General features: G+C 38.7%; 1 protein-coding gene across 4 annotated transcripts in view; it reads left to right on the plus strand.

Moving 5' to 3' along the window:
• The window catches only part of CTBP1 (C-terminal binding protein 1), a 190690-nt gene that overhangs the window by 136725 nt on the left and 28275 nt on the right, over positions 1-25690 (plus strand). For 2 of the 4 annotated variants that reach the window (XM_086464892.1, XM_086464893.1), the window contains exon 2: positions 14867-15021. In XM_086464892.1, coding sequence (XP_086321018.1) covers positions 14867-15021 — 155 coding nt within the window. Of the gene's footprint in view, positions 1-9722; positions 9751-11272; positions 11458-14866; positions 15022-25690 lie in introns of those variants that run through there. The other 2 variants (XM_086464895.1, XM_086464894.1) reach the window with 2 other exon arrangements.

The raw sequence follows: 25690 nt of genomic DNA on the forward strand, positions 1-25690 counted from the left end.
TCATGCCACTCCGTTTCCTTTTTTATTAATGTATTTATTGATGGTACCCTTCCTTTTCTTATTTGAAGAGCACCCTGTTTTCTTGTATTTGCTGAATTTCAGTTGAAAAAAGGTTAGAGATTTGCTTTGACCGGTACTGACAAAAGTGGGGGAATACTTTAATCGGTATTTTGTGACTTCAGTTAGTGGAGTTTGCAGTTTCTGAAATACCTCAATACTGGCGAAATAGAACTTGTAGGCTTTTTTATAATTACGGTAGCAGCGTTCTTGGTGACATGATGGTGTCCTGTAGCAACTGCTGCTTGGAGAAGAACAAGTAGCACCGTCACATGTCTTCATTGTGAAGAATAGTTAGACTACTAGTGTTTGCATTTAGAGAAATTTGAAACTGTCTGAATACGTACTATTGTAAGTATAGATAACTAAATATCTAATTTAAGACTTGCTATAAGCAGGTGCAGACTCTCTGCTTTCAGTGTAGTTGCTTTCAAGTTCTTGAGGATGAGATTTAATCTCATTCCAATTCCTAATAGCTACAGCCCATTGTCTGAAGAGCTTTATACAGATTGGATATGCAGAATAAAAGTAAGATTTGAATTAATTTGCTTTGGCTTATACTTTTCCATCCCATTCCAGACTTCAAACGTTTTGTTTCGCTAACCATTTCAGAGGGAGCATGCCAAACAAATAGATTCAGTGATACTGCTCATCACTCTGTTTTACATATTTAATAAATTTACCAGTTCATCTGGCCTATTTGGATGTATTGCTGCACTGCTTCTTCTTTATTCCCTAATTTAAAGTACATGCAGTTCGATTTTAAAAAGCCTAAGTCTATGCAGGATTTGAAACATTTCAATGAAAGAACTACAGATCTGCAGATTAGAGAAACATTGTTCATGCCACTAGTCCTATTTTATGAATTTCATGGTATTACTCGGCAACCGTATGGGTCATTTGCTCTGGACAGTTTTAAAAAAAATTCAGAAAACAGCAAACAAAACCCCTATAGATGTAAACCTCATGTTTTCACATTTAATATTTTCTTTAAATAACTTCAGTGGAAAAAAAATAGTTTGCTTTATACCAAATGCTTCTACCGAAACTGTTCAGAGCCTTGTTATAGTTACTTGCAAGTGGTTTTCTCGGAGGTTGAGAAAGAGAGTTTAGTACAGAAGATAAGGGCTTTTTGTCTTGCTTTCAGCAGTTTACAGATCAGATTTTTATTAACCATGACGCAGCTGTGAAAAGGAGTTAGGCCGTGCCGCTTCCTGTGTGACAGTATCTCATCGTATGCACAGAATAAAACCATTTCTCCCCTCTCCCCCCCCGCCCCTTCCCCTCCACTTTCTCATAAACAAATGGGTCTGTTAACAGAGAAGAGTGAAAAATGAGTCCCACCCTTTTATCGTCTTGGTGTACTTGTCAGAGTAACGGGAGACAAGATGCGCTTCTGTGGCTGTTGTAAACTACTGGGGTTTTTCCTTCCCCATCCTTCCCTGAAGTGCCTGTGGCCCAGGAAGGGCAGCAGTGAGACCCACATTCAGGGAGAAAAAACCCCACTGTTAATTGGCTTAATCCCCATACTGAATTGTAACTTTTCAGGCTTAGATTGATCTCTTTTTTTCATGTTCTCTCTGAACTAAATTTTCAGTAATTGGCGCAGCCTCTTTCTACGTATTTTTACTTCTGTAACCAGATCGTTTTGTCCGTGGATGGTGTCCTGTAGCACTCGCAGCTCTAGTTCTGACCAATGGTAAATGTAAGTTCATGCAGCACTCGCCAGTTGCGTTGTTTTGTTTTGGCCCCCAAAATTCAGGACAGAGCGAGTAAGTTAAGTTTACTTGCTGCTGCATGACCCCAGCTCTCCTGCAACGTTGGAAGAGAGCCTCTGTCCCGAATTCAGGTTGGGTGCGGTACCCGTTGAAAGGGAAGGCTTCCCTTCTGTTGGGATGCTCTCCCATACTCTGCTGTGGGTGCTTGCCAGACCTCCCAGAGAATGAAGCCACTACTTGTGTTGCCCTTTGAGTATTTTTGATGTAAACGTTTAATTGCCTTTATATGAAGGAGTTAACATGCTTTAAGGAATATATAGTCCTGCATAAGTTGAGTGTTTTCTCTAAGCATTCTGGAAAGTACCTATAGAACAAGTATGAAAAGAAATGTATCAAAACATAAAAACGGGTGTCAGAGTGTCACTAGAAGAAGCTTATATCGTAAAGGAAAAAAATGACTAAAACTTTTATTAGCTGTGCAGTTTTCAGTAACTCCATTCGTTTTGCAAGTCATTTGGCTGCTGAGAGATTGTGGCAGGCATTGTATGAAGTTAGGAAACATCAAAGTGAGTTGTCTGCAAGTTGATAATGGAATAAAAATTGTGTTAATGGTACTTCGTTAAGAAGTTGATATGTTGCAACTTGCTGCAAGGTAACTTTTTAGTCACTGGTGTTCAAAACTTGGAAAGCAGATTTCTGATTAAAATATTGCTAGGAAGCCTGGATGCTAATCGTACTCTTAACTGAGTAACTGCTCAGAAAAGCCCCTAAAGGTCACATTTCACCATGTATTGTGATGGTGGTGTAGACTTTGTAAGAAATAATGCTAATTAATTATTTTTCCAAAAATATGAGAACACACAGGTGGGGTTTCCTCTTTGGCCAGTGCCAGTTTATGCACTATTTGTATGTACCTTGTTTTAATCTGGTTCACAGTGCAGACCCGATAAATGACCCTTACCTGGGCCTTACTGTGTATGTAGAATTTTCACTATAGAGTTATTTTCCAGATGTCATCTGCTGTTCGCAGCAGTCGTTTGTTCTCTTCCTTTTGTAACCGGGATGACAGTCCTGACCCAGGAGGGGCAGAAAGAATGAAAAGATAGATCTGAAGAAAATCCTACAAGAGCTACAATTTCCTCTGAAATAGCAGTTGTACTGTCAAAGCACCTAATAAGCAAAAAGAGTGGTAGTAAGCAGAGTTAGGGATCGGAAGCGGTAACTTCTGGGTTGAATTTTCTTACTTTTGCAGTGATGTGCCTACACTTAATTGTTTTACATCCAGAAAATAGGCAAAATAATGTGCTATGAAGTGCTGTTATTGTTTCTTGGTCTTGAGAGCAAGGATTAGCTTCGCGTTCTCTTGTGGCATTCTGGAAAACAGAAATTTCTTGGTTTCTGGGAGTTATCCGATAGCTGTTGTCTTGCACTGGGCAAGCTGTCATTTCCTCCCATTATTTTTTTTTTTTTTTTCAGAAATTACAGCCAGACTTGCTTTCCAGTATCTTTCTCTATGCCATGTCCATTTGTTGAACAACAGAATGAGTTTCAAGATACACTTTGAGGATTTGCTTGAAGTTGCTGATCCTTTGGTTATCTTTGGATGATAAAATTCCAAGTCATTTGAGTGTTTCCTGTGACCGTCTGCTTTTAGAAACGTAATGCTCCTGCATGCCTTTCAGCATGCTGCTGTTTATCCTGCTACTGACATCCCTCCTGTTTCTAGTTTCAGAAAATGTAGAAAAACCATAGACTAAAGTTTCTTATTTTGGAAATTCTTTATTGCATCTCATACATTGGTCTGGTTTCCATTCAAATTGCTTCTCAATCTGTTGTCAATCTATATTTTGTTTTGAAAGGAAGTTGCTGGGGTCCGTTTTTTGTGACTGTCCGTTTTTCACAAACTGTAACGCTGCAGAAGTCTGAGGCTGTCACTGTGAGAGAGGGAGATGACATTTGTGTGACGCACATATGTGCTGTGGGCACATTTTGTAAATGTCTCTGCCTGCAGATTGGGGGACACGGGAGCTGTAACAAGTTTATTTTTTTAAGATAAGGCATACATGGAAAAGGCTAGAATAAAACTACAAACTGACATCTTAACTTCATTTACTGGGAAGTGTAATAGTGAATTCATTTTCCAAAATACAGTGCTCGATCAAAGCAAGAATGTACAGTTGGAGAGAGGACCTGTTAAGAAATCTCGCCTGTGTGAAGAATCATGGTACCCTTATGCCTTAAGGTTTTGTAACGCTTAATAATGGAGTCAATAATTCCTTTTATAATACTTTCTTGCAACTGGTGTTTTTAGCACTTATAAATGTTTTATGCAATTTACAGAGATAGAGCATGATTTGTGCCCTGAAAAATTTATAATTTGAAGCCTTTATCTGCAGACAAAAGCATTTTTATGTGTGTGAATAGGCACTTTTCAAGTTGAAAATGGTTAAACTAAAGAGACTAAAAGAAACATTATAAAGCCTAGTGAAAAAATGCAAATATAGATCATTTTTAAACACTTCTGACTTTTCACCAGTTCAGTGGAAACAACTTAAAGCTTTCAAAAACCTTCTCCAAACCCCTTTAGTATGTGGTATGTGTGGGAAGAAATATCTTCTCTCATCAAGTCATGGGAGTTACTCCCGATTGTGACTCTGTTTTTCAGTACAGCTTTAACTGTGATATTGGGACCAAAGCCTTTGTAATTGAAACTCAAAACTCTACTTGAAGAAAAGCTCTGTAAAACAGCTCTCTTACATCATACGCTTTTATTATATTATGATTAAATGTAACATGATAATATAAACCCAGCTTTTGCCTTAAACTGCCTGTTTTATTTGGCGCTTGGACTGTTGTTACTGGCCCTGTTCTCAGTGGGTTTGTCATTTTTATACATCCTGTTTGCTTACCTTCAACATGAACATCTTTTCAGAAAATCCTATTTATTCAGGCTTCGTTCAGCTGAAGAGGACTCTGGATGGGAGGTGCAGGATTTAGATTTCGCTATGCTCCAGACTTTCTCATTTTTACAAGAAAACTGTTCTCTAGTTTGTAATCATCATCAACCATTTTCTTAATATTGACAGAGGGCAGCAGAGGTCAGTGGCTGTGGGAGGAACTGAAAAGGGAGAGAGAAAAAATGAGCTTTAAGGAGCCCTTTGCACTGGTTCAGTGTTTGTCAGAGTTGCTTTGGTTTTCAGAAGAACGTAATGGAGTGTAACTCAAGAGGGAGTTTATTATCCTCGTTTCCAGAAACCTTAATACTGTGTTGAATTACGCTGGTCTTAAAAGTCTGGGCTATATATATATTTATTGGGGTTTTTTTTAGAAAGTGTTTTAGCTGTATATCTTAGAGGAAGTTTCTAGCTCTCCTCCCTTCTTCCCATCCCTAAACAACAGAGTCATAGTATTTTTTATTTTTTTTTCCACTGTAAGGACTGCTGACACATGTAGCACCATGATGTTCAGCGAAGAGGATAGTGAATCACATTAGAACCTTTCCCAAAATAATAAAAAAAGTTAAGATGTTACAGAGAAAATGGAGAGGTCAGTGTTCAATATGTAAAATACTTCCGTGCTGTTATTTTTAGTGTCATTTGAGTGTGTTCTGCTGACCTTAAAAAAAAAAAAAAAAAAAAAAAATAAAATTAACAAAAAACCAAAACCAAAACCCGAAACCTTGTGAAACTAATTTGGTTATCCAAGGCCCCACACTTGCTTATCTTCAGACTTTTTGATAGGGAAAATAAGGAGTGCCCCAGGTAATAGTTTAACGTTCTTGGTCAAAGTACAGGTGTGCTGTTAGAGAAATTGCTTTCAGTGTTTGGGATCAGAATAAAGGAAGCCTTTGATGTTGGCTCCGCTCACGTTACTGGGTTTCTTTCTCTGAGACAGTGTCCTGTACAAGATCTAAAATACAAGAAAAGACAGTAACTATTAGGACAGACTACATTCAGAAATTATATTCTGTAATAAATCCTTGGCAGTGTCTTTAAAACATACTGAGAAATTAATACTTCGAAAGAGGTTGTATTAACAATACCAAAAAGTGGTGTTTTTCCCAAAGCATACTTGCAGCTCAGGCAGTGGTTTAAAACAAAACGAAAAACCCCAAACCTGCTGGAATAAAATAACTTGCTTAGGAGAAACTTTGTTGGAGGAGGGTAAAAAATTACTATGTTTTCCTCGATAGTTCAAATACATAATATTATATAGGCAATTCAAGAGTTGTTCCTTGACGGTATTACATTTTAAATTAATGTTATGTGGCTCTTCAGCTTTTATTGAAATCACAGCCAAGATGCCAATTCTGATAATGTGATTTTAAAAAGAAAAAGCACTGCTGGCATGCTTCTTTATATTGAATGCATGGGTAAGAGAGCGAGGATAAAGGCCACTGATGTACATATGGAATATGGCAGCGCAGCCCTGTTTTGCAAACCCGTCCTAGACTGGTGTTCTGTATCCTGAGTATTGTCCTCAAAATCTCCAGGACCGCTTCTTCAGTGGAAAGTGTTTTAGTAAGTCTTGGCATGATCTATATTGTTCCTGGAATGGCTTGGGGAGTTAATCATTCTGCTCCCATTACAATTGTTGAAGCAGATTGTTTTTCCAGTTTCTGTCCTCAGGAGTTTTCTGGCTTTTTTTTAAGTCACACCCACCAACCTCTAAAGGCTATGGGCTGAAATATAAGTTCATTTGTATTTTAAACTAGAGTTTGGGTTTGTGTTAAGGTGAATTCCCCCCCAGTTGCCTTTTTCAGCCTACTCCACAGTCGTTGTCTTGGGAGAACATGGAAGTGGATGTATGCCCTGATGTATTCCCCGCATATAATGCGTTGTGGGAACGGCTTTGGTGCAGACTTGATTCATGCATTCCATTCTGTATTTTAGAGATATTGCCACATTAGTAACTGGGAAATTGATGTTCGTAGTTAGTTATGGGCAAATGTGGCTGCTGCAGTGTCATAATTCTCAAGTTCTGTGATTCTGAATTTGTAGGTACTGTCCTGAGTGTCACTGCAGCGATTCCTGTAATTTCTCAAGTATTTTGTGGCTTTCACATGGCATATGCAGGCAGGGGTGTTTTGCAGTCGCTGTAAAACTCATGGAATAAGTAACAAAAGTTGGCAGCTTTAGCCAGAATTTCTCTGAATCTGGGATTAATGGGAGTGTACGCAGCTAAGGCAGCTCCATCATTGCTGATTCCCCCCCCCCCCGTTTACTTATTGCTTAATACAGCTAAAAAAACTTGAAACGGTGGAGTACTTACTGTGGGCAGGCACTGAAATGCTGCATATCCAAGGAAAACCCAGTCTTTTAAAATGGTTTTTTTCCTTTCTCTGGAATTTGCTTTCATATTTCCGTTACTTGAAAACAGTGCTTCTGCAGTGTTGTTTTTTCTGTATGTTTTATTGCTGATCCTTGTGCTTGCTCTTTTTAGTACTTGATACAGTTATTACTGAATACTGTCATTTGGTTTGCTTTTTAAATGGTGATAGACAATTAGAAACATTTTACAGTAACACATTATGTTGTTACTGCTTGTTCGTTTGAGGTTAAATAGGTGTGAATCATGTTGTTTTCAGTCTTATTTTGAAAAGTATTAGCTAAGATGAGGGATATTGTTCTAGCATGCTCCAAATATGTAATTTGAGTAATTTTTTGATGGATGTGAAACACTTCCAGTTTTCCCGTGGATGTTTGAAGTACATGTGTAGTAATAGAAAATGTTGCCAGATGATTTTTGTTTCCCCATACAGAACTTTTCCTTCTTGTCGTAGGCTTTCAAGATGTGCCTTGCGGGACCTCTTGTTTTTTTGTACCCTGACAAGCTTTTAGGGTTTTGTGTGGAGACTAAAAGATGTTAGACAAATAACAGCAAGCAAAATTACTAGATGTTTAAAAAAGACCAGTTAGGGATCACTGTTTAAAGACACAACAGAAACCTGTATCCTCACGGTTACCAGACTAATGTCTGAGAATGGCAAGTTATTTGCTATGTGAATTTGGAAAAGTAATGAGGAATTGTGACTCTCGGACAGAAGGGAATTGTGGGATTTTCTAAATAGAAATCATTGGCTTATTTTGTTTTGATGGTACCAAAAGGGAAAAAACGAGTACAATAGTTGTCTCAAAATAGTCTGTGTTGGGGCCTTTGGGTTGTGTGCTGTAGCGATTGCTTGGATACCCAGGCTCGTTTATCACAGTGGTAAAATAGTGATGTAATGTGTGCATAAATATAAGTACTATGGAAGTCTGTGGACCAGGCTGGTAATTCCATAGTAGTGGTGTTGGTTATGTGTTTTGTGTGAGGGAGTGAGCTGTGAATGTCCTGGAGAGCGGCTGGGTGTATTTCAGTCTTGGCAATTAGCAAGAGGATTTCGGTGGGTGTGACTGCTCTGCACATCATTGGGTCAACACAGCACAGGAAACCACTTTTATTTTTCTTGGTCTCTTGCAAATTAAAAAGAAAAGAAGGAAGATGACTTGTTTTTACTGAGTTTGGGTAAATGAAAAGCGTAGGTCGCAACAGTACTCATCAGCTGTACTCTTCCAGTAAAGTTTCAGTGTGCTTAGCCTTAACCTCTGAGCCCTGGAGACTTCAACAGAGACTGCACATATGCTGCAAGTGAAGCTTATGCTTGATTTTCTCTTGCATGTGTATTGTGAAGTCCAGATCTTGTTCCTTTGAAAATCGATTTGGGAATGTTCCCATTAATTTCAATAAGACTTGCAGCAGGTTCCTAAAAATCTTAGGAAACATAGCTAGAAATTAAATAAGAAAAGAATGATATTAAATTTAATCTGCTAAGTTATTCAGGCTTCTGAGAGTAGCTGTCACCTTTTTGTATGTGCTCCTTGTTGGTATTCTTTATTGAAGAACATTCTCTCCTCTGTCCCCTGTCCCAGTCCCACATCCCAAATCATGGGGGCTTGCATCCTGCTCCTGTTGAAAGCAGTGGCGAAAGGTGTTGGCTCTGATTCTGGTGGAATCAGGAGAGTTTTGTGTTGCATATTCAGCACCTAAATATGCTGAATATCAAAATCCTGAAGGCTGGTAAGCGCTTTTTTTTTTCTTGCATCCATTTTACTGATCCATGTACCTGCATTGTATTTTAAAGTTTATTTCTGCTTGACTGCTTTTAGAGTTTTGCTCTACCTTGAATCTAAATGTCTTTTGAGATCACGGTGCACAAACCAATGAGACTACCAAACCAAAGCCTGAAATTTAAAAATGCATGATGTGTCAGGAACCTTAAAATATGTTTTTGAAGTATGGCATTTCTAGGAATTTTAATGGTGCATATTGGCAAATCTTAATTCATAACAGCTTCTGTGTTCATGTTATGAATGGGGTATTTTTTGTTTGTTTTGACAACTCGTTCTTTACTTGAATTAATATTAGCATTTATTTTTAAAAAACACGTACTTTTTTTTGAGGGCTTAGGGGAAATAAGTGACAGCTCTGGCCGAATTTACAGCCTAGATAAGAATATAAAGTAAAGGTAAATGCCACAGGGGATTAGTCTTATGTTACATGTGGAAGATTGTAAATTAGTTGAACGTCCAACCTGTCATTTTCAGGTCTTGTGTTTGTAAATATTGATTAGATTTTTCAGTAGTTCGTGTTTTGTTAAAAACTTAAATCACTTCGATGTTTTACAGTGCATAAAGGGAGTTTTGTAGGAAAAAAATCTTTTAAAAGGACATTGTCAAGGGAGTTTTCCTGCTTATTTAGTCTTTGCACTTGTAAGAATTCCCAGAAATGTGAAAATGAAAACTCTCCTTTGCCAGGCTGCTGTCCTCCATTTCATGTGCATATTGGTTTGTCATTATAGGGTTACTGATAAGTGTTGTACTTTTTGGCATTGATGTATTTTTCAGAAAAAAGAATTGAAGCATTTGTTTTGAAAAAAGAGAAACACATTTAAAGAATTACATGGACTTTGCAAACAGATTTAAGAAAATGAAAGGTAGGTCAAATTTTGGGCCTACAAACACGACAATGTCCTTTACTTTTAACGTGTATGCCTTACTTGAGACATCCCTGATCCTAACGATGTTATATTAATCAGCGGCAGAAAAATGTGAAAATGACGTTGTTAATCGGCCTTAATCTTAATAGCTTCCCTTGTTGCCTTTTGGTATGTTTTCTAATGTCAGCAAACAGTGACAGCCTACTTTGAGATCTCTATTATTTGTGCAGTGTGATCACTTTAGTTACTGTCAGTTCATAACATAAAAGGTTGTTTTATGAAAGGCTTAAAATACTTTATAACAGCCTAAAGTATGTCAGGGAGAGCTTCCTTGGCCTCCAGGTGTGAGTATACCTAATGGTATTGGCTTGAACTCTCCCCTTGGAGTGTGGCACACAAAGCTGCACCTTTGTTTCAGGAGCGACCGGAGGTGCAGGGAGGATTTGGGAGGGGGGAGGAGACTAGCCTGCTTAGGTAGCTCTTTTTCTTCCAGTTTAAAAAAAAAAAAATATATATATCTCATGCTAAGGTCGGTCTGATAAGTCCATGTAAGTCCCCATGCTGCCAGAGATACAGAGGTTATTCACAACCCTCCCTCTCCTTCCAAAGCTGGGTGATAAATTCATTAATCCTCTTGCTTGTGAGACTCACAATCGGTTGCAATGCTTGTGCGTGGGGCTGGCTTCCTGTTGGGTTCTGCAGCTGAAAATGGCTTTTTTTTTTTGATTTTCAAGATTTTTTTTTCCATAAAAGGTGGACTAGAGTAAGGTTTTGATACTTCTTTTTTCAAAGACTAGCTAGTCCAAATTGCAGCTCTGAAAAGGCACTTTTCTGTTAGCCGCATGGCAAATACCTGGTACATACGGACAGCTGCTCTGTCTGTGTGTGCGCGTTATACCTGGTACTATTTTAGAAAAAAATCCAGCGGTCGCTGGCATGGTAGCTGTTACTGGGGCAAGAGCTTCTCCACCAGGTTATTTACCTATTGGAGGGGGAAAAAACCCCAAACCCAAACTAGTAGCTGGATTAGAGCTGTCATTGGAAATTTGTTACTTTTTTTTTTCCCTTAAATACATTTAGATAACCTTAAGGGCCTGACTTACACCCAACAAAACCAGCAAGTTCAGAGTTAAGGCTTCTCACTCCATCTCTGATACTCACTGGAGCGCTTGGCTGGTATTGGAGATCTCAGCTCTCCCCAGATCCCTGCTCACCCAGGCAAGACGCTTGCCGCCCTGTTCCAGGTAGGTCCTTGCACAATACACCTGCTGTCCTGCGCAAGGTGCCCTGTGCCTCTGCACAGCCCGCTGCCTTCCCCGGCGTGGTCGTGGCCCGCGGCAGCACAGCAGGTGTAGTGGAAAGCCGGCAGCGAAAGGGGGAAGGGTACAGATGCAGTGAGAAGCTTTAACTTTGAGTTTCCTGGCTTCTGTGAGCACAAGTCAGACCCTTAATGTTGTTTTAATGTATTGTTTGTGTTTAATTTTTAGTAAAAATTTGAACACCATCCAGGCTACAGAGGTTGCAGTGGATAAGAAGTTTAAAACCTTTGGTTCAAGATTACAGGAGGCTGCAAGAAAAATAAAAGACATGGAAATGAGGATGGAATGACAGGCTGCTATTTTGCCTCAGAATACTGAAGATTGTAAAGCATTGAGAAATCGAATTCATGACCCTGGAAATCAAGCTCAGATTAAGAAATGTCAGGTTGGTAGGGGTTCCTGAAAGTCTCAAGTTAGGATATATTGAGATTGTTTTCCCATAACAAAGGTTCTAGGATGTGGGGGTGGATGGTATAATTTTTGTTATCGGTGTTATGTGAAATGCTATACCATATACTTAAATAAGCCAGCTAAGTGATTTTATTTTTTTTTTTTTTTAAATTAGTTTCACATTTGTGGTGTTGAATGTCACTTTTGACTGATTTACAGTTATTCCTCTCTGGCACCGAGTTGCATGATTTACTGTTAATGCAGGCATGGAAAGTACTGCTCTTAAATACACATTGCTTTATCCTGCCACTCCAAGGGTCTGCTGCAAAGCCAAACACATGGTGCAGTATGACATTTCTAGATAAGAAACAGGCAGAATGTATCTAAATGGTGGAAGAAGTAGTTTTTTGTTCAAAGGGTTCTGATTCATAGTGAAACTGTGTCTTTCCAAATGTAAACTTTAAATAGTGACTGCCACTGTGATTAAGTTACAGTAAGTTTACTTAAGTGTTGAGTTATTGTCTGCGATTCAGTGATACCGTATTTAGGGAGGAAGATTGTGCAACAGGAAGCCTGTGCTGAAGTTCAGAAAGGATTTTGGCAAGCAAAGGTTTGTAGGGTTTTCATGGTCAAGGTCACTGGACATATTTGAGTTCTGGGGACTCTTTAAGTCCGAGATTCTCTTGGGGAGGGTTTATCCTTGTTGTTTTTCTGACTTGTTTCTGTGCCTTGGGGCTAGCTCTGACATGCCTTTTAGCACCAACAGTAAACACAAGTAACTTGTTTGAAATCGATAGATAAACTGGTATGAGGGGAAAACCAGACCACACCTTTATGTATTTTAGATAAATCATTATATTTTAGAGGATTGCGTTTTGTAATAGTGTATTTCATGATTTTCTGAGATAGCTCTAGTCAGAAAAGTGTTTCTTAAAAGTGACAGGTTTTTAATCTCGTCTTCTGTTATCTGTTTGGACCGTTTGCGCTCTTCTGTTGACAGTGGTGCTTTGATTGTAGCTCCAAGGGAATCATCTGTGCCATATTTTTCCTCATTCATTTTCAACAACTTTAGTATCAAAGTTCTGTTTTCTTTTTTAAATTTTGTTTTACCTAACGTTCAAACTTGTTGTTGAAATCCTGGCTTTGCTGGAGTGACAATTAAGACGATGACCATAACGTTTCAGTTGTAGAATGAGTACAGTTTTTCTATGCAATATGAATAGACTTGCAGTGTCATTTTTACACTTGTTTCAAGACATAATTGCATTTTATTAATGCTATTACATACAATATTTAAAAAGAAACATGAACAAGTCTATAACATGCTTTATTTTAGGGTGTTTCTAAGTAAATTTAATGTGGGGTTTTATAATTAAGTTCCCATTAAAGGATAGTATTTGTTCTCTGAATAACTATATAGGTTTACATTGTCTATTCATGTAGTTTGTGTCCTGTACCACATTATTAGTGTGTGGTTTATTGGCTAAAAATGACTGTATGAAGGTTATGTGGCCATTTCTGGTTCAAAGAGGCAACAATAGTAAGTTAGCAAGATGCACGATTTTGAAAAATAATGTTAAAAGGGTTCTGTTTAATTGTGATGACTGGATATTACTGAAAGAATCTGTCTACCAGAAGTGTTTGTAAGCATGTCTATTACAGTAGAGGTTAGGAATTGATGCTTTTACAACAGAGAATAGTTTTCATGGGTGTTGTACCCATGGAAAATGTTGCCGGTGAACACTTTTCACATCTGAAGGCCAGTCTGCTGTGGTGGGGTTAGTGTGGAGTCAGTCCATCGGTATCGTCAGTTGTTGGGAGGCACTGGGACTAGAACAGAAAAGAACCCAATGTAGTGACTCTTGTTCTGTCCTCCCCAAGTATAAAAGCTGTTTGAATAGGTAAAGAACTTAAACAGCGGATTGGAGCAGGGCTGGCCTGTCATCCTGCCTTGGTGAGGGTGAGGTTTATGGGTGCCGGCCGGGCAGTTGAGGCGATGAGGGTAACGGCCTCCTTAGCTGTACTCCTTTAGCCCCTGACCTGAGCTTGGTCCCAGTGGGGAAGCAACATGCTGCTTCTGTTGACTTGTGAAAATCTCTTTTCCCAGCAGCTGTTTTTCCTCGCTGGGTACCTTGTACAGATGGGGTTCTACTGATTTTTTTTTCCATCCACTTAAAATGCAGATGAGACTTTCAGGGCTTGCTTTTTGACACAGGCTGGGATTTAAGATGCAGGGATTGCTTGTAGAAAGTAGCTGGGGAACCTTAGTCTTTTGCATTAATGTTGGAATAACTGGTATTATCAGGCAGTAAGCAATGTTTTTAGATTCACACTGCAGCAAAAATATGTTGTTGAAATTTGCACACAAGGAACATCTAGCCTGCCTCACTTTGCAGGGTTTAAAGTGACTTATTTTAAAAGAAGAAAAAAAATCATGTACTTGTTTTTGCTTTTCCTTATCTCTTCAGGAAGTCCCCTTTTTTTTTCCCACCCACGCTTAACTACTTTTGTGTTAATGTAATGGTTTAATATTATTCCCTTGGGTACTTTTGTATATTTATAGCATCTATACTGTTAAAAAGATACTCTCTAAATATCTTGTTACAAGGATTACTTTTCATTTTAAGACTCCATAAAGAGGATATAAATGAAGTCTGCACTTCCAGCTGATTTTCCTTCCCCCAGTTATTTAATATGTATTTCTTTGTCACTCTACGATGTTCCAAGAGTGCTGTTGATTTAGGGAGGGACATCTTCTTGTATTTTGTAAGAGTTTTCAATGGTGGATTAAGTATTATGTGTTTGTTTGACTAAGCTATACGGAATTGTTTTGTAAAAAATTTAAGTCTAAGCAGACCTACATAGATTAGCAATTAGCCTGTGCACTTGGACATTGGATCTTCAGTAAATTCAAAATTTTGCTGTCGTAGGCTTTTTCCAGTTAAATTTTAGTCTCAGCAGAGCATCCTCATATATGTAAATTGACTGCTCAAATCCTCCCTGAGTTGCGTATGATATTCCATAAGCTGTACTCTGCAAGCCTGGACAAGATATTTCTCACTCTGTCCAGAACTCACAAAGGTGTGGAATCCAATCAAAACAGAAATTGTGGATAAGATTGCACAGACACTTCTTAATAGTGCAGTAAGAATGTGTCTAAAAACCAAATGCACCATTCCCTTAGTGGTTTTATTCATCTTCCATTGTTCAGCCTCCTGAATGTCCATGGCTTTTTCTCTTAAGTCTTCTGTGTTTGGTTGATTGCTGACTGTAAACTTGTCCTGTTTTGCTAGCTTCAGTCCTTGAGATCTTTTCTGCCATCAGAATAAACAGACTAGCTATAACCTGTTTATTTTATTACGTTTGCATGGCTTGAATAACAAGTCTCCTCTGTTTCGTCATAGGCATTCGACCTCCGATCATGAATGGGCCCATGCACCCGCGCCCTTTGGTAGCGTTGCTGGATGGCAGGGATTGTACAGTAGAAATGCCTATTCTGAAGGATGTAGCCACAGTGGCGTTTTGTGATGCTCAGTCTACGCAAGAAATTCACGAAAAGGTAATATTTAGAGTTATAATTAAGGTCTTTTAGAAAATGCATGTGTTTCCATGATTCTGAACAGATAAGGTGTTGTGTTAGCTCTGAGGATGTGTTTAGCTATGGCTAAAAGTTAATGTTTGATTACCTTAGTGAGCAAGTTACTGGTCATTTCTGATAAGTGATGAAACAAAGATGGAAATGTCTGTGTTGAAGTGTGCTTTTGTGTAAGTGTGTCTTTGGCTGGGTGTTGTCCATGTGCCTACCTACCGAATTAGATTCATGGAGAGAGTTACCTCTGGGAAAATTATTACGTGATAATTTGAAATGCTTCTTGGAAACACTGTTGCTCAGCCTTCAGCTGGAAAGCCAGATCTCAGTATTGGATTGGCCATGTGAGGAACTTTTAGACTTCTCTGTTTAGCCAAGGAATTGTGCAAATTGGGTTAGGAGGCCTTGGGCACTGAGAACTGACACTGTAGAAGAGTTTCAAAAGAAATACTAAGACAAAATTTATTTAGAAAATGAATCTCACTGTCTGTTATCCCAGAAGTTTGCACCCTTTCTAATGGTTTGGGAGCTGTAAAACAACTAATGGTTCTTAATATTGTCAAAAGTTTTCCCATTTTTTTTGAGCAATACCCATTTTTCATGGTGTTAGCCAATGGAGCCTGCTGGCCTGTAGACCTACATTTTTTTCTTCATAGATTTCTTTCGGCCTGAAGGCCTCATGCCTACCACAAGTCCTTGCTGCTCTCTCACAGCAATAGAACCTTTCCACATCCGTATTTCTATAGAGGTAGAATTAATTTTGGTGAACTTGTTGGCTGGCAGAGTAAGCCTCAAATGCCAAATATTCCTTCAACTGATAAAGGATGAAACCAGACCTTACAGCTTCTGTGGAGGTAAAAAGTGTAATAAATATGACAGCAGAGAGGGCCAATCAGGGGGCTCTTCCGTGGGAATTCAGTTTCTTCTCCAGCAGAGATCCATGATAGACAACTACAGATCCAAGTATTAAAGGTTGTTCGGTAAGCGTCTGTATCTACTTTTGCACGTACGTGTGATTCGGGTGTTAAGGAGGCATCAGCTGAAGTGCACCAGTGTTCTTGCAGATCTCTTGTTAGACTTGTCCTACACTAATTAGAGCAGCCCTTGTGTTTGTGACACGTTTTCAGAAGTTTTTCACTATTTTGAATTCCTAACTGGTCTAATTGTTTATTTACTTCTCATGTTCTTGTAATGTATAGCATTGTTAAACATTAAGTCTCTCTATGTTGAAAGATTTAATCTTTTCTTTGATGACTTTCTTACAAAGTCAGCTGCTTGAAAATAATACCAATACTAACTTCCCTTCCATTATCAGGTGAATAAATCTCATTTTCTGTAGTCCATTCCATGTCAACATCTTTCTGGTGAGAACCCATCAACCAACCATTCAGCTTGTTATTTCTTAGGAAAAAAATTTTTATTCCAGGAAAAAACCCCAACATTGTTAAAACTTTAAAAATTTGTACGTGGTAGGGTTTTTTCCCTTTTTTATTTTTTTAAACAATAAAGAGAAGACTGAAGACTTGTTTACTGTGCTGATACAGCATACCAGAACTGCTGATTCTCATGGTCCAGGCAAAAAGAGGAGATTGCTCCCCTCTCCAGAAGCCCTGTCTGTAGTTCCTTGGTGGGTATCTCTGCAGGCTTTCAGGTTTCCTGTCTTGCCCTTCAGCCCCGCTCTCCACGCAGGAGTAGGCTGTTGTCAGAACAGTAGTCAAGAATGCTACTTGAGGTCATTTTCTGCCACACCTGTACTGGCTTAACATCACTACCTTGTTTCGTTCAGCTGCGTTTTGGATACAATAGAATTCTAATGTGAACAGGAAAATGGAAAATAATAGGAAATAATCTGCATTGCAAACAGCCTTTTTTTCAGTTCAGTAGTTGTTTCTCGCAGGATAGTTAAAACTATTCTTTTTAGATGATTCTTAAATTATAAGCTAGATTTAGAGTTGGCAATGTTATAGTTCTAATCTCATGGCTTTTTTTAATGTGTTTATACTGTCATATAAAAGACCATCTTTACAGTGGATGGTCAATGAGTTAGCATGGAAACCTGAACTTCTGTTGTCTTGTGACATTCTATTTTGAACCAGTAAGGTTTTGCCAAAACCTGACGCTAATTTCAACCTTCTATTTAACACCTGTTGAAAAATAGCAGTATGTTTGCTGTGCATCCGACTAAGACTATTGAATATTGTGGTGGTGAACAAGAGCCTAAAAGTAACTAACTTGAGAACGCATACAAAGAAGGGAAAATTTTCTGTCTTCATTGGTAACTGGAGATGCATAGAAAAGTATACAGGGTTTTTTATTATTTAAAAAAGCTTAATTTGTAAGATTTGAATATAATAATTATATATATTACTTGGGTTTTTTTAAATTCAGAGAAATATTCAATCCAACACTACTACTCTTAATTCCATGTTATCTTTTTGTATATTGAGAATTAAAGTGTGATATAATACCTTATTTCTTTTTAATCATATTGAAAAATTGCTTTAATCTTACTGTGTTCCTATCTCACACCACTGTCAAAAGTTTAATACATGATATAGCTGGATTCTGTTTACAAGGACAAATTAACACGTGGAGAACAGGTAGTATAAATGCTGTTTCACCTTTTTAGTAGACTATAGCAGTCTGCTCTTCAGGTGAACACTGTAACGTTGGTAGCTGCACCACCTGGATAGTTTTGTGCTTTGTTTACTGAAATCAACATCATTTACTTCTGATGCATCCAGACTGGGGAATTCCTGTCTGACATGAATGCCTGGCCTTAGAAACACTCAACGTTGTCTTTTATCAGCGGGGTGTAGTAAATGACCTTTTCAGATCTTGAGACCGAAAGTCAGTGTGTGTATCTTAAATTCTAGCTTCTGAAAAGCATGTACGTAACTGATGAGTAGCACAGGTAATCTGTTGTTGATCTTCACAAGAGTGTTTGTATTTAGTAGATTATACTAAAGGTTGCATCCGTTGCTTTTTTCACACCAAAATAACTCATTCTTGGTGAGCTCAGTAATACATCCAGTACACCACCGTAATAAAAACTTTTGCTAGGCCAAAGGGTGATGCAGGCTTAAAATGTCTGGGTTTGCAAAATACCGCTGTTCTGGCAGGTAAAAAATTTCTGCAACAAAAATCACAAACCTTAATTCATTGTCATATTGTTGCATTACTTTAACATAGACTAAGAAACCAGTTTTATGAAGTGTTTTTCCATGTGCAAAGTGTTCACTGTTTATCTGCAGTGAAAAATAGCTATTTCCCACACGTCTTTAGAGTTGTAGCAGAGAAATGTCTGTATTTCAATATTGCTCGTATAATACCTTATTTGGGAATGGTGCTTTACTAAATATAAAATCACTTTCAAGAGAAGTTTTAAAATTACAACTTGCATATTGAAAACAGTGTCTAAAATGTTTATGTGTTTATGAATGCACATTCCTGGCCATGCTAAATAACGCTGACCTGTTAATTAAAACACAGATTTTGATAATGGATGTTAATTTGCGAAAGACTCTTCCCCATTGTGAAAGAAGAGATGACTGAAAATCAGGAAAAGGTTTAGTGTTAGGAAGAGCTTGCTGAAAGCAGAAGGTGAAATTTAGTTTTTCTTTCATAGATTTCTTGTCTTTAAGAAGAGCTGCTGAATCTAGGAGGGTAGCAGATACAGATACATTTACACAGTCTGAAGTTGTGGGCGGCAGGCCAGAGACTGGGAAATTTAGGATGGGGTTTGAAAGAGGTGACTGACCTTTTTTGATAGATGGTGTCTGTAGATGAATGTAATAAAAAAAAGATGTGAACTGAGAGTTGGATGAGGAGGAAAGGAGTGAAAGACTGCGAAGGGATGGCTAGGAGGGTAAGAACCAGTGTAAACTCGGCCTGCGCAGCTGTGCAGCCTTGACACAGGGGTGTGAGGAGTAAACATTTTGGAATGTGGCAAAGGGATTTCTGCTGGTCATGAGAAGGTTTTGGGGACACAGGTAGCGGTTTAAAATGCTGTCTTATAAGATGGTTAGACAACGGAGGAAATAAAGTGGAAAAGGGGAGTTTATAGTTGTGTGTGAGACAGCAAAGCACAAGCTAGATATTTTTTCTTGCTTCCATCCTCATTCCAAGTTGACTTGCCTTTTTTCCCTGTCTCATGCTCTGTTGTTTCTCCCCCTCTATCTTTCCCCAGTCCCTCTTCCTTTGGTGCCATTCCCGGTGTACTGCTTTTCCTGGCTCCTACCCAGCACACTTCTGATTTCCGCAATATTGCTCCTTCTTTCCTGCACCTTTGAAGGCATCCCAGACTCAAGCACACCCTTGAGGTCTTTCTGTTGCCTAAGATTTTTGGAGTTCAAATTCTTTACTCTTTGGGCTCCCTGACTTCAGCTGTATGTTCTGTAACATGGAGAGTACGTTTTCTCATTCTCTTTTTCTGTTATTATATGATTTCCTACATCTTGTCTCAGATCAGCTACAAGTGGTGTGGTTTTGACCTGATTTACTGCTTCGTGCAGGTACCCAGTCCACCAGAACATCAAACAGAATAGGCTGCTTGATTGGAAGTGGGGAAATTTTCTGCCTGGTAAACCTGTGCTTCAGCCTCAGGAGTGATTGAGTTAAGTTAGAATGTATTGGGTCCCTTGACTCATGTTACAAAAGGACAAAATGAAATCATCTTCACAGGGATATACTACATTTCCATATTTTTAGTTCAAGTTAAAAGCAATTAAAAGCTGAACTTCCTATTCAGCAGTGTAGGACTTGAAATTTTTTAGTCACTCTTTTACATAGGATTTAAATGTAGAAACAGTTCCAGTCATTACAGTTTTATCTGACTGTTCCAAAGAAGAGCTTTCATAATGCAACAAATATTTTGAAACTGATACAAACAAATCAAGAATGGTGCTGTTGTGCTGCTGAGTCTGATTTGTTCCTTTTATTTTGATGATTAAGAAAGATATTTTTTCCAGCTTCAGATTCTTCTGTTTAGCAGTAAAGCTGCAATCTTGCATTTGTACCAATAGTGCTGTTTATATTCGTGATGCAGTTGCAGCATTTTAGTTTTCCATCCAAATTAAATTCTCTAAGAATATAGATTGAAAGGATGCCCCTGTTGTTCTAAACAGTGATGTATACTTGGGAACAAGTTGTCACCTCGGAGCTGATCCAAAACCTTGTAAATTTACTGAAATTGAATGAGCCTTGGATCAGATTCCTTATGAAAGACTCTGGAAAATACAACGAAAGGAAATCCTGAGAACTTTCATTACACCTCGTTATACAAGAGAGTGGTTAACATACAGCCATCACAGTACGGATGTATCCAGAGTCGGTGTTTGTATGCATTGACCCTTCTGCCAACATCTGCCAGATCTGCCAGTGGCACTATTACAGGTCAAGTGCAGTGTTGCAGGAAGGGGCAGGCTGCCAGTGTCTCCTGAACTGCTGCCCTTTAAAAAGCAGAATGGAAGTGCTGCTGCACCCAGCAAGCAGCATATATCAGTCTTACAGGCAGATTAGAGTCTGATGTAGTTGGTTGTCAATTACATTTTTTTTTTTTCACTTCCCAGTACCAGGTTTTACTAAGGATCATTGGAGCTTGAAAATTGCTGGTGGTTAACAGGGTTTTTGAGACAGAGTTGCATGCGTTGGTGCGTTGTCATCAGTGACTTTCATGACATAATGGTCCTTTGGTGTAGATGTTCAGTCCATTGTAGCATTGGTAGACTTGAACTGAAATGGAATGCAATTCTGAGTTATTAGTAGAACATACAAGTTAACACACAGAACTCCTGTTAAAGATTTCTCTCAAAAGCCTTTTATTTAGTAAGTGTTTTCAGACTCTATGTTCTCAGATTGACTTCTGTCATTGAGCTGCATACAATTGTCAGTAAATCTTGCATTTGAAAGACTGGCATCACTTTAGTTTTTAAAAAGTTTGCTACAGGCTATGCAGGCTATTTATATAGTTGTGTGTGTATTTGTATGTATATGTATATGTTTTTCAGTAGTATACTTTAAACAGACTAGAAATACACCATCATATATGTCATGTGTGTATATATCTCTGTAGTTTATACAGTGTGTGGATATATAGCTTTTAGAGGGAGTGTTTTCAGGAGCCTGCGAGTTTTGTTTATGTTTGTATAAAGTATTTATACTTATTTGTGTTTATGAGCAGTATAAACTTAATTATTAATATTTAGTCTACACTAGCCAGTATTTTGGCTGAATAAAGGGCATCTCATGAAATGGGTAGGTGTCACGGGTTAGGGCTGGGCTGGCTGCTAACAAAGCAGCATGGATTATAGGAGCCGAACATCGAGCTGCTAGTCTTGTAAAGGGAAACAGGAACCTGTGAAAAGCAACACAAACTAGCAGTGTTGTGAAGACCTGCTAAATACTGTTTGAGCACACTGGCTTTTCTTTGTAGCTTTGATGGCATTAGTTTCACATGGACCCGTTGTAGTGAGGCTTTAAGAGCAGCTACAAGTCTGCTGCAGCCTTCCCCTGTGTGGCAGACTATTGATTACAAATCTGGCAGGCAGCTGCTTTTTGCAAGTCAAAGAATGCAAGGCCTACGCAGTTTAGGTAAAGTACATTTTTTCCACCCAGATGTGCAAAATATCTCAAGTCTGGTGGCACTGGAACATTTTTTTTGTAGATGACACGTTGAACTCCTAAGTCCAAGAAATGCAATACCCTGCAGTTTCTAGAAACAGGTGAGATACAGCATTTTCTAGTGATGACTTTCTAGAAGTCTGTTAAAAAAATTATGATACATTGTCATATTCAATATGTAGTTTATAAATATGTTCCATCTCTGCATTGAAGTAGTTTGGCATTTTACATACTGTGTTGTGTTTCTGTACTCTAAATTTGCTGCGCAAGTCTCCGAGATCAGTCTTGCATAGTAAAATCTGGTTGTGTGTGTTACGCTGGCCAAAGAAGAGGAAGCCTCACTGTTCTGTTCTTAGCATGTTACGATATGTTTATGCTTTTTTGTAAAAATAAACAAGATGTGAAGAGTTCTTCCCCAAATAATGAGGCATGTGTGTCACAATGGTGACTATGCAGTGTTTGGCATGATGACTAAAATGGCCTGGTGCTGAAATAAGGTGAAAAATAGCTAAATGTTTTAAAAGGATTTCAAACTTCACTATTCAGTACTGGAGACTTGCTGAATTCTTTGAAATAGAAATGTCTCCTGCTACAGTGTCATCTGTTCTCAAAGAGCCGTGGAGACCTGGCATGTTGTGAAAGCAGAGCAGTCGTTTTGAGGTTGAACGGCAGAAAGACCTATCCGAGCAGTTGTGGTTGGAAAGGATGTCAGCTCATTGAAGAGGGTATGAAAAAGGCTTTCAACAAGCCGTGTGCTGTAGCTTCATCTGGAAGTAAGTCTGAAGGCATGGAAGTTATGCAGATGGGCTACATGATCATTTGGCAACAGAAGGAAAGCCAGTTCATGTCCTGTGTTTCAACTTTTATCTCGGATCCTTTCTTCCCCAAAAGCACAACTGTAGTCTGATGAAAGCAGGAGTGGCTGTTGAAGGTACGCAGCTAACTCTGCTTGTTCCCTATCAAATTTTGCCCATTGCCTTTCCTTGTGAGAGATCATGAAAGAGCATTGTCTGACTGCCACATCCTGGGGCTGATCTGAAAGTTCTAGCTTGCTTGTTAAATGTGTTATCTCACTCAAATTGACACAAGTTGATATCTTTATAGTAAAATTGTACTAGAACTTGGTGAGTGTTTTATTGATCAAGTTCATTATGGAAAATGATGAACAAAACCACACATAATCCCTGTTTCTCTCATGCATCCACCACTGGGTATGCTTCGGTAAGTGATCAGTAAATTACTCCTGTGCACAGTTGTTATTTTTCAAGATTAATTCATTTTCCAGAACTGTTCACATTTATGCTGGATTTCAGTTTCAGGTGTATTACTCTGATGTAGTTCAAGTTTTGATTTTACTCATTGACAGGCTTGTCAAACCTCCTTGTATGCATTTAGTATATGTAATGACTGAGAATATAATTTATGCAAGTAATTCCAAAATACAGAAACTTTCACTATTAACTTTTTAATCTGTAAGTGGCATTATTAACGTTTGCCAATGCTGACTTTCAGATTTCTGCTATTGTTTTTTGCCTTTTTGGCATACTTCAATCACATAGCCAGTTGCAAAAAACAGTAACATAATTTAGTTATCAAATTAATGTTAAATAGTACACAGTCACAGCAAATTCCATTTTTGGCAAGGCATTTCCTTGCTAACTGGTGCGTAGAAGATGCTAAAAGGCTAAAAAAAATAAAAAAATAGAGGAAAAATCTTTTTTTTTGTCTGTTTGTTCCATATCTCATACAATGGGTAAATAACTGCCTGTGGAAATGGCTAGTGTCAGCATTAAGCCATAGCTGAGAAATATTTTTCCTTTTATTGAACACATTCCCAAGCTTCCCAGTACTTTTCTGTCTCCACCTAGTGCCAAGCCATAACCTAGATGGGCCCAAAAATGTAGTGTAATGGGTCCAGGCCAGCGCTCTTAGAGTCCAAATTATAGTCTTGACCAGATGAGTTAATAAAATAAGCATGATTATGAAGTGAAAAGCTTCCCAAATGAAACACTGTGATTTTAAAACACGAATGTCTGAGCCACTTCAGCTGCCTTTTAGCCCATATTTAATGCAGGCCTTAAAGTCGTGGCAGCTCTGCACACACAATCGTGCACAGGCCGTTGCCCTTTTCCCATCTGGGAGAGGAGGGTCTGGCTGTCATACGAGCCTTAGGTGGGTCCTCGTAAGCTTTTAAGCTACTTCAGTTTTTGCTCTGTGGCAAGTACACAGAGGATGTTTTCTCCTGCATCACAACCATCTAGAGCAACCTTGGAGGGGCAGGAGGAAATGTATGTGCTAAAACACAGAATGGCAGACGTGGCTAATTGGAGAGAAGCAGCATATCATAGAGAACTGGAGGACCTTGAGGCTTGAAGTAGCAAGTGCTGTGCCTAGGAGAAGGGAAGTCCTGCTATAAACTTGGGAGCGTGACACAAACACGTGCTTCAGGGAGGAGGACGTGACGATGGCCATGCAGAAACATCAGACATCACGTCAGACTTTATTAGGTGAGATATTCAGCACACGTATTGCTGCTGAAAGTGGTAGTGTGGGTGGGACATAGTTGGGGGGGAGACCTCCAGTAGCACACTGGGTGCACTTGTGATCACCCACAGAAGAGTTGAGCTTAGACTTCGTTAAGCACAGTGGAGAAGTGTTAGACTTGATTGAGGGGGTAGAAGGGCATCATCCTGGATGAGACGAGAAGGATTAGGCTTGTGAAGTCTAGCCAAACGAATGCTGAGAGGGGATATGATTGTTGTCTGTAAATACATTTGGATTGTAAACACCAAGGAGAGAAAGTACAGTTTAAGCAAATGGCCAACACTGGCACCAGAACAAATGGATACAAGCTGGGCTGTGAATAAATTGAGGCTGGAAATCAGAAGCAATTTCCATGTTGTTGGAGCTGTGAGATTTTGGAACAGTTTCTTTTAGGAATTAATAGGACAAAAAAACCCTAAGGGCGTTTTAGGTGGGCGCTAACTTTATAAGAGGGACGCTTTCTTGTGTGAAATGCCGCAGGTATGGGCTCTGACTTGGTCCGTACCAGCTGTAATGTCGCTGTAGAAGCAAAACCAATAAACTGTTTGATTTGGGGTGTTTTTTAACCCTATGTAGCAGCTCAAGGAAACAGGTTCTTGAGTGCAGTCTTTCTGATGGGCGACTGCTAGATGTAATCTCCAAAGGACTTGTTTGTGCCATTAAAATCAAGGAGTTTTGTGTGTACGATCATTTATAAGATCAGAGCCTACAGCTGTTCTTTGAATGATGTTGTAGCTGCATTCTTTAAGGATATGTAATTTCTAATTTTTTTGCAGTTTTTAGTCTTACAAGTAAATCCAAATTTGGCTTAAAGGATTCTGGTCTTTATCTGACATAGATCTGGGGTTGCCAGTCCAGAAACACTTGTTGAAATAGCATAAATCATTTTGTGATGACTTCATTCAGTAAGAAATGGTTTTCTTGAATTTTTGAGTTTGTTTTTATTTTCTTTTAAAATTTTTATTCGTGTGTTTTAATTTTAAAAATTGCTGCTGCAGATCTTGGGGTTCCAGCAGGTGTAATCCTCTGTGTGCAAGACTGTGTTTTGCTGCAATAGGGGTTTTTTTAATGATTTATGTTGATGTTGATTATTGTTACCGATCTTGCAGTTCCCTAGAAAATGCTCGTATGAGCAGAAATAACTCAGGTGACAGAATCTGTACATGTACCAGACCCAAAAGTCTATTGAATAAGAAATTTAGAGCCTCTGCAGAACTTTTATGTGCAGTGCGTCACAGGAACCTCTCAAAGTCATTACAGCTAGCTTAGATAGTGGAATGATTTGTGCATCTTTTGTATCTCTTAGAACTATGACGTTTTTAGGTAGTGGATGGAAGGTGGAAAACAGAGAGAAGTGTTTTGAAGAAGTGAAGTATGAAGAGAGGAAAATATTTTCTGCTTTCTGTACAATAAACTTGTATCAGCTGTGTGGGGTGCTGTGTTACTGCTTGTTTGGTAGAGTTCGAAACTGCTG

This window comes from Leptosomus discolor, chromosome 4 (genome assembly GCF_034619465.1).
Source record: "Leptosomus discolor isolate bLepDis1 chromosome 4, bLepDis1.hap2, whole genome shotgun sequence".
In the NCBI taxonomy this organism is placed as follows: Eukaryota; Metazoa; Chordata; class Aves; order Leptosomiformes; family Leptosomidae; genus Leptosomus; species Leptosomus discolor.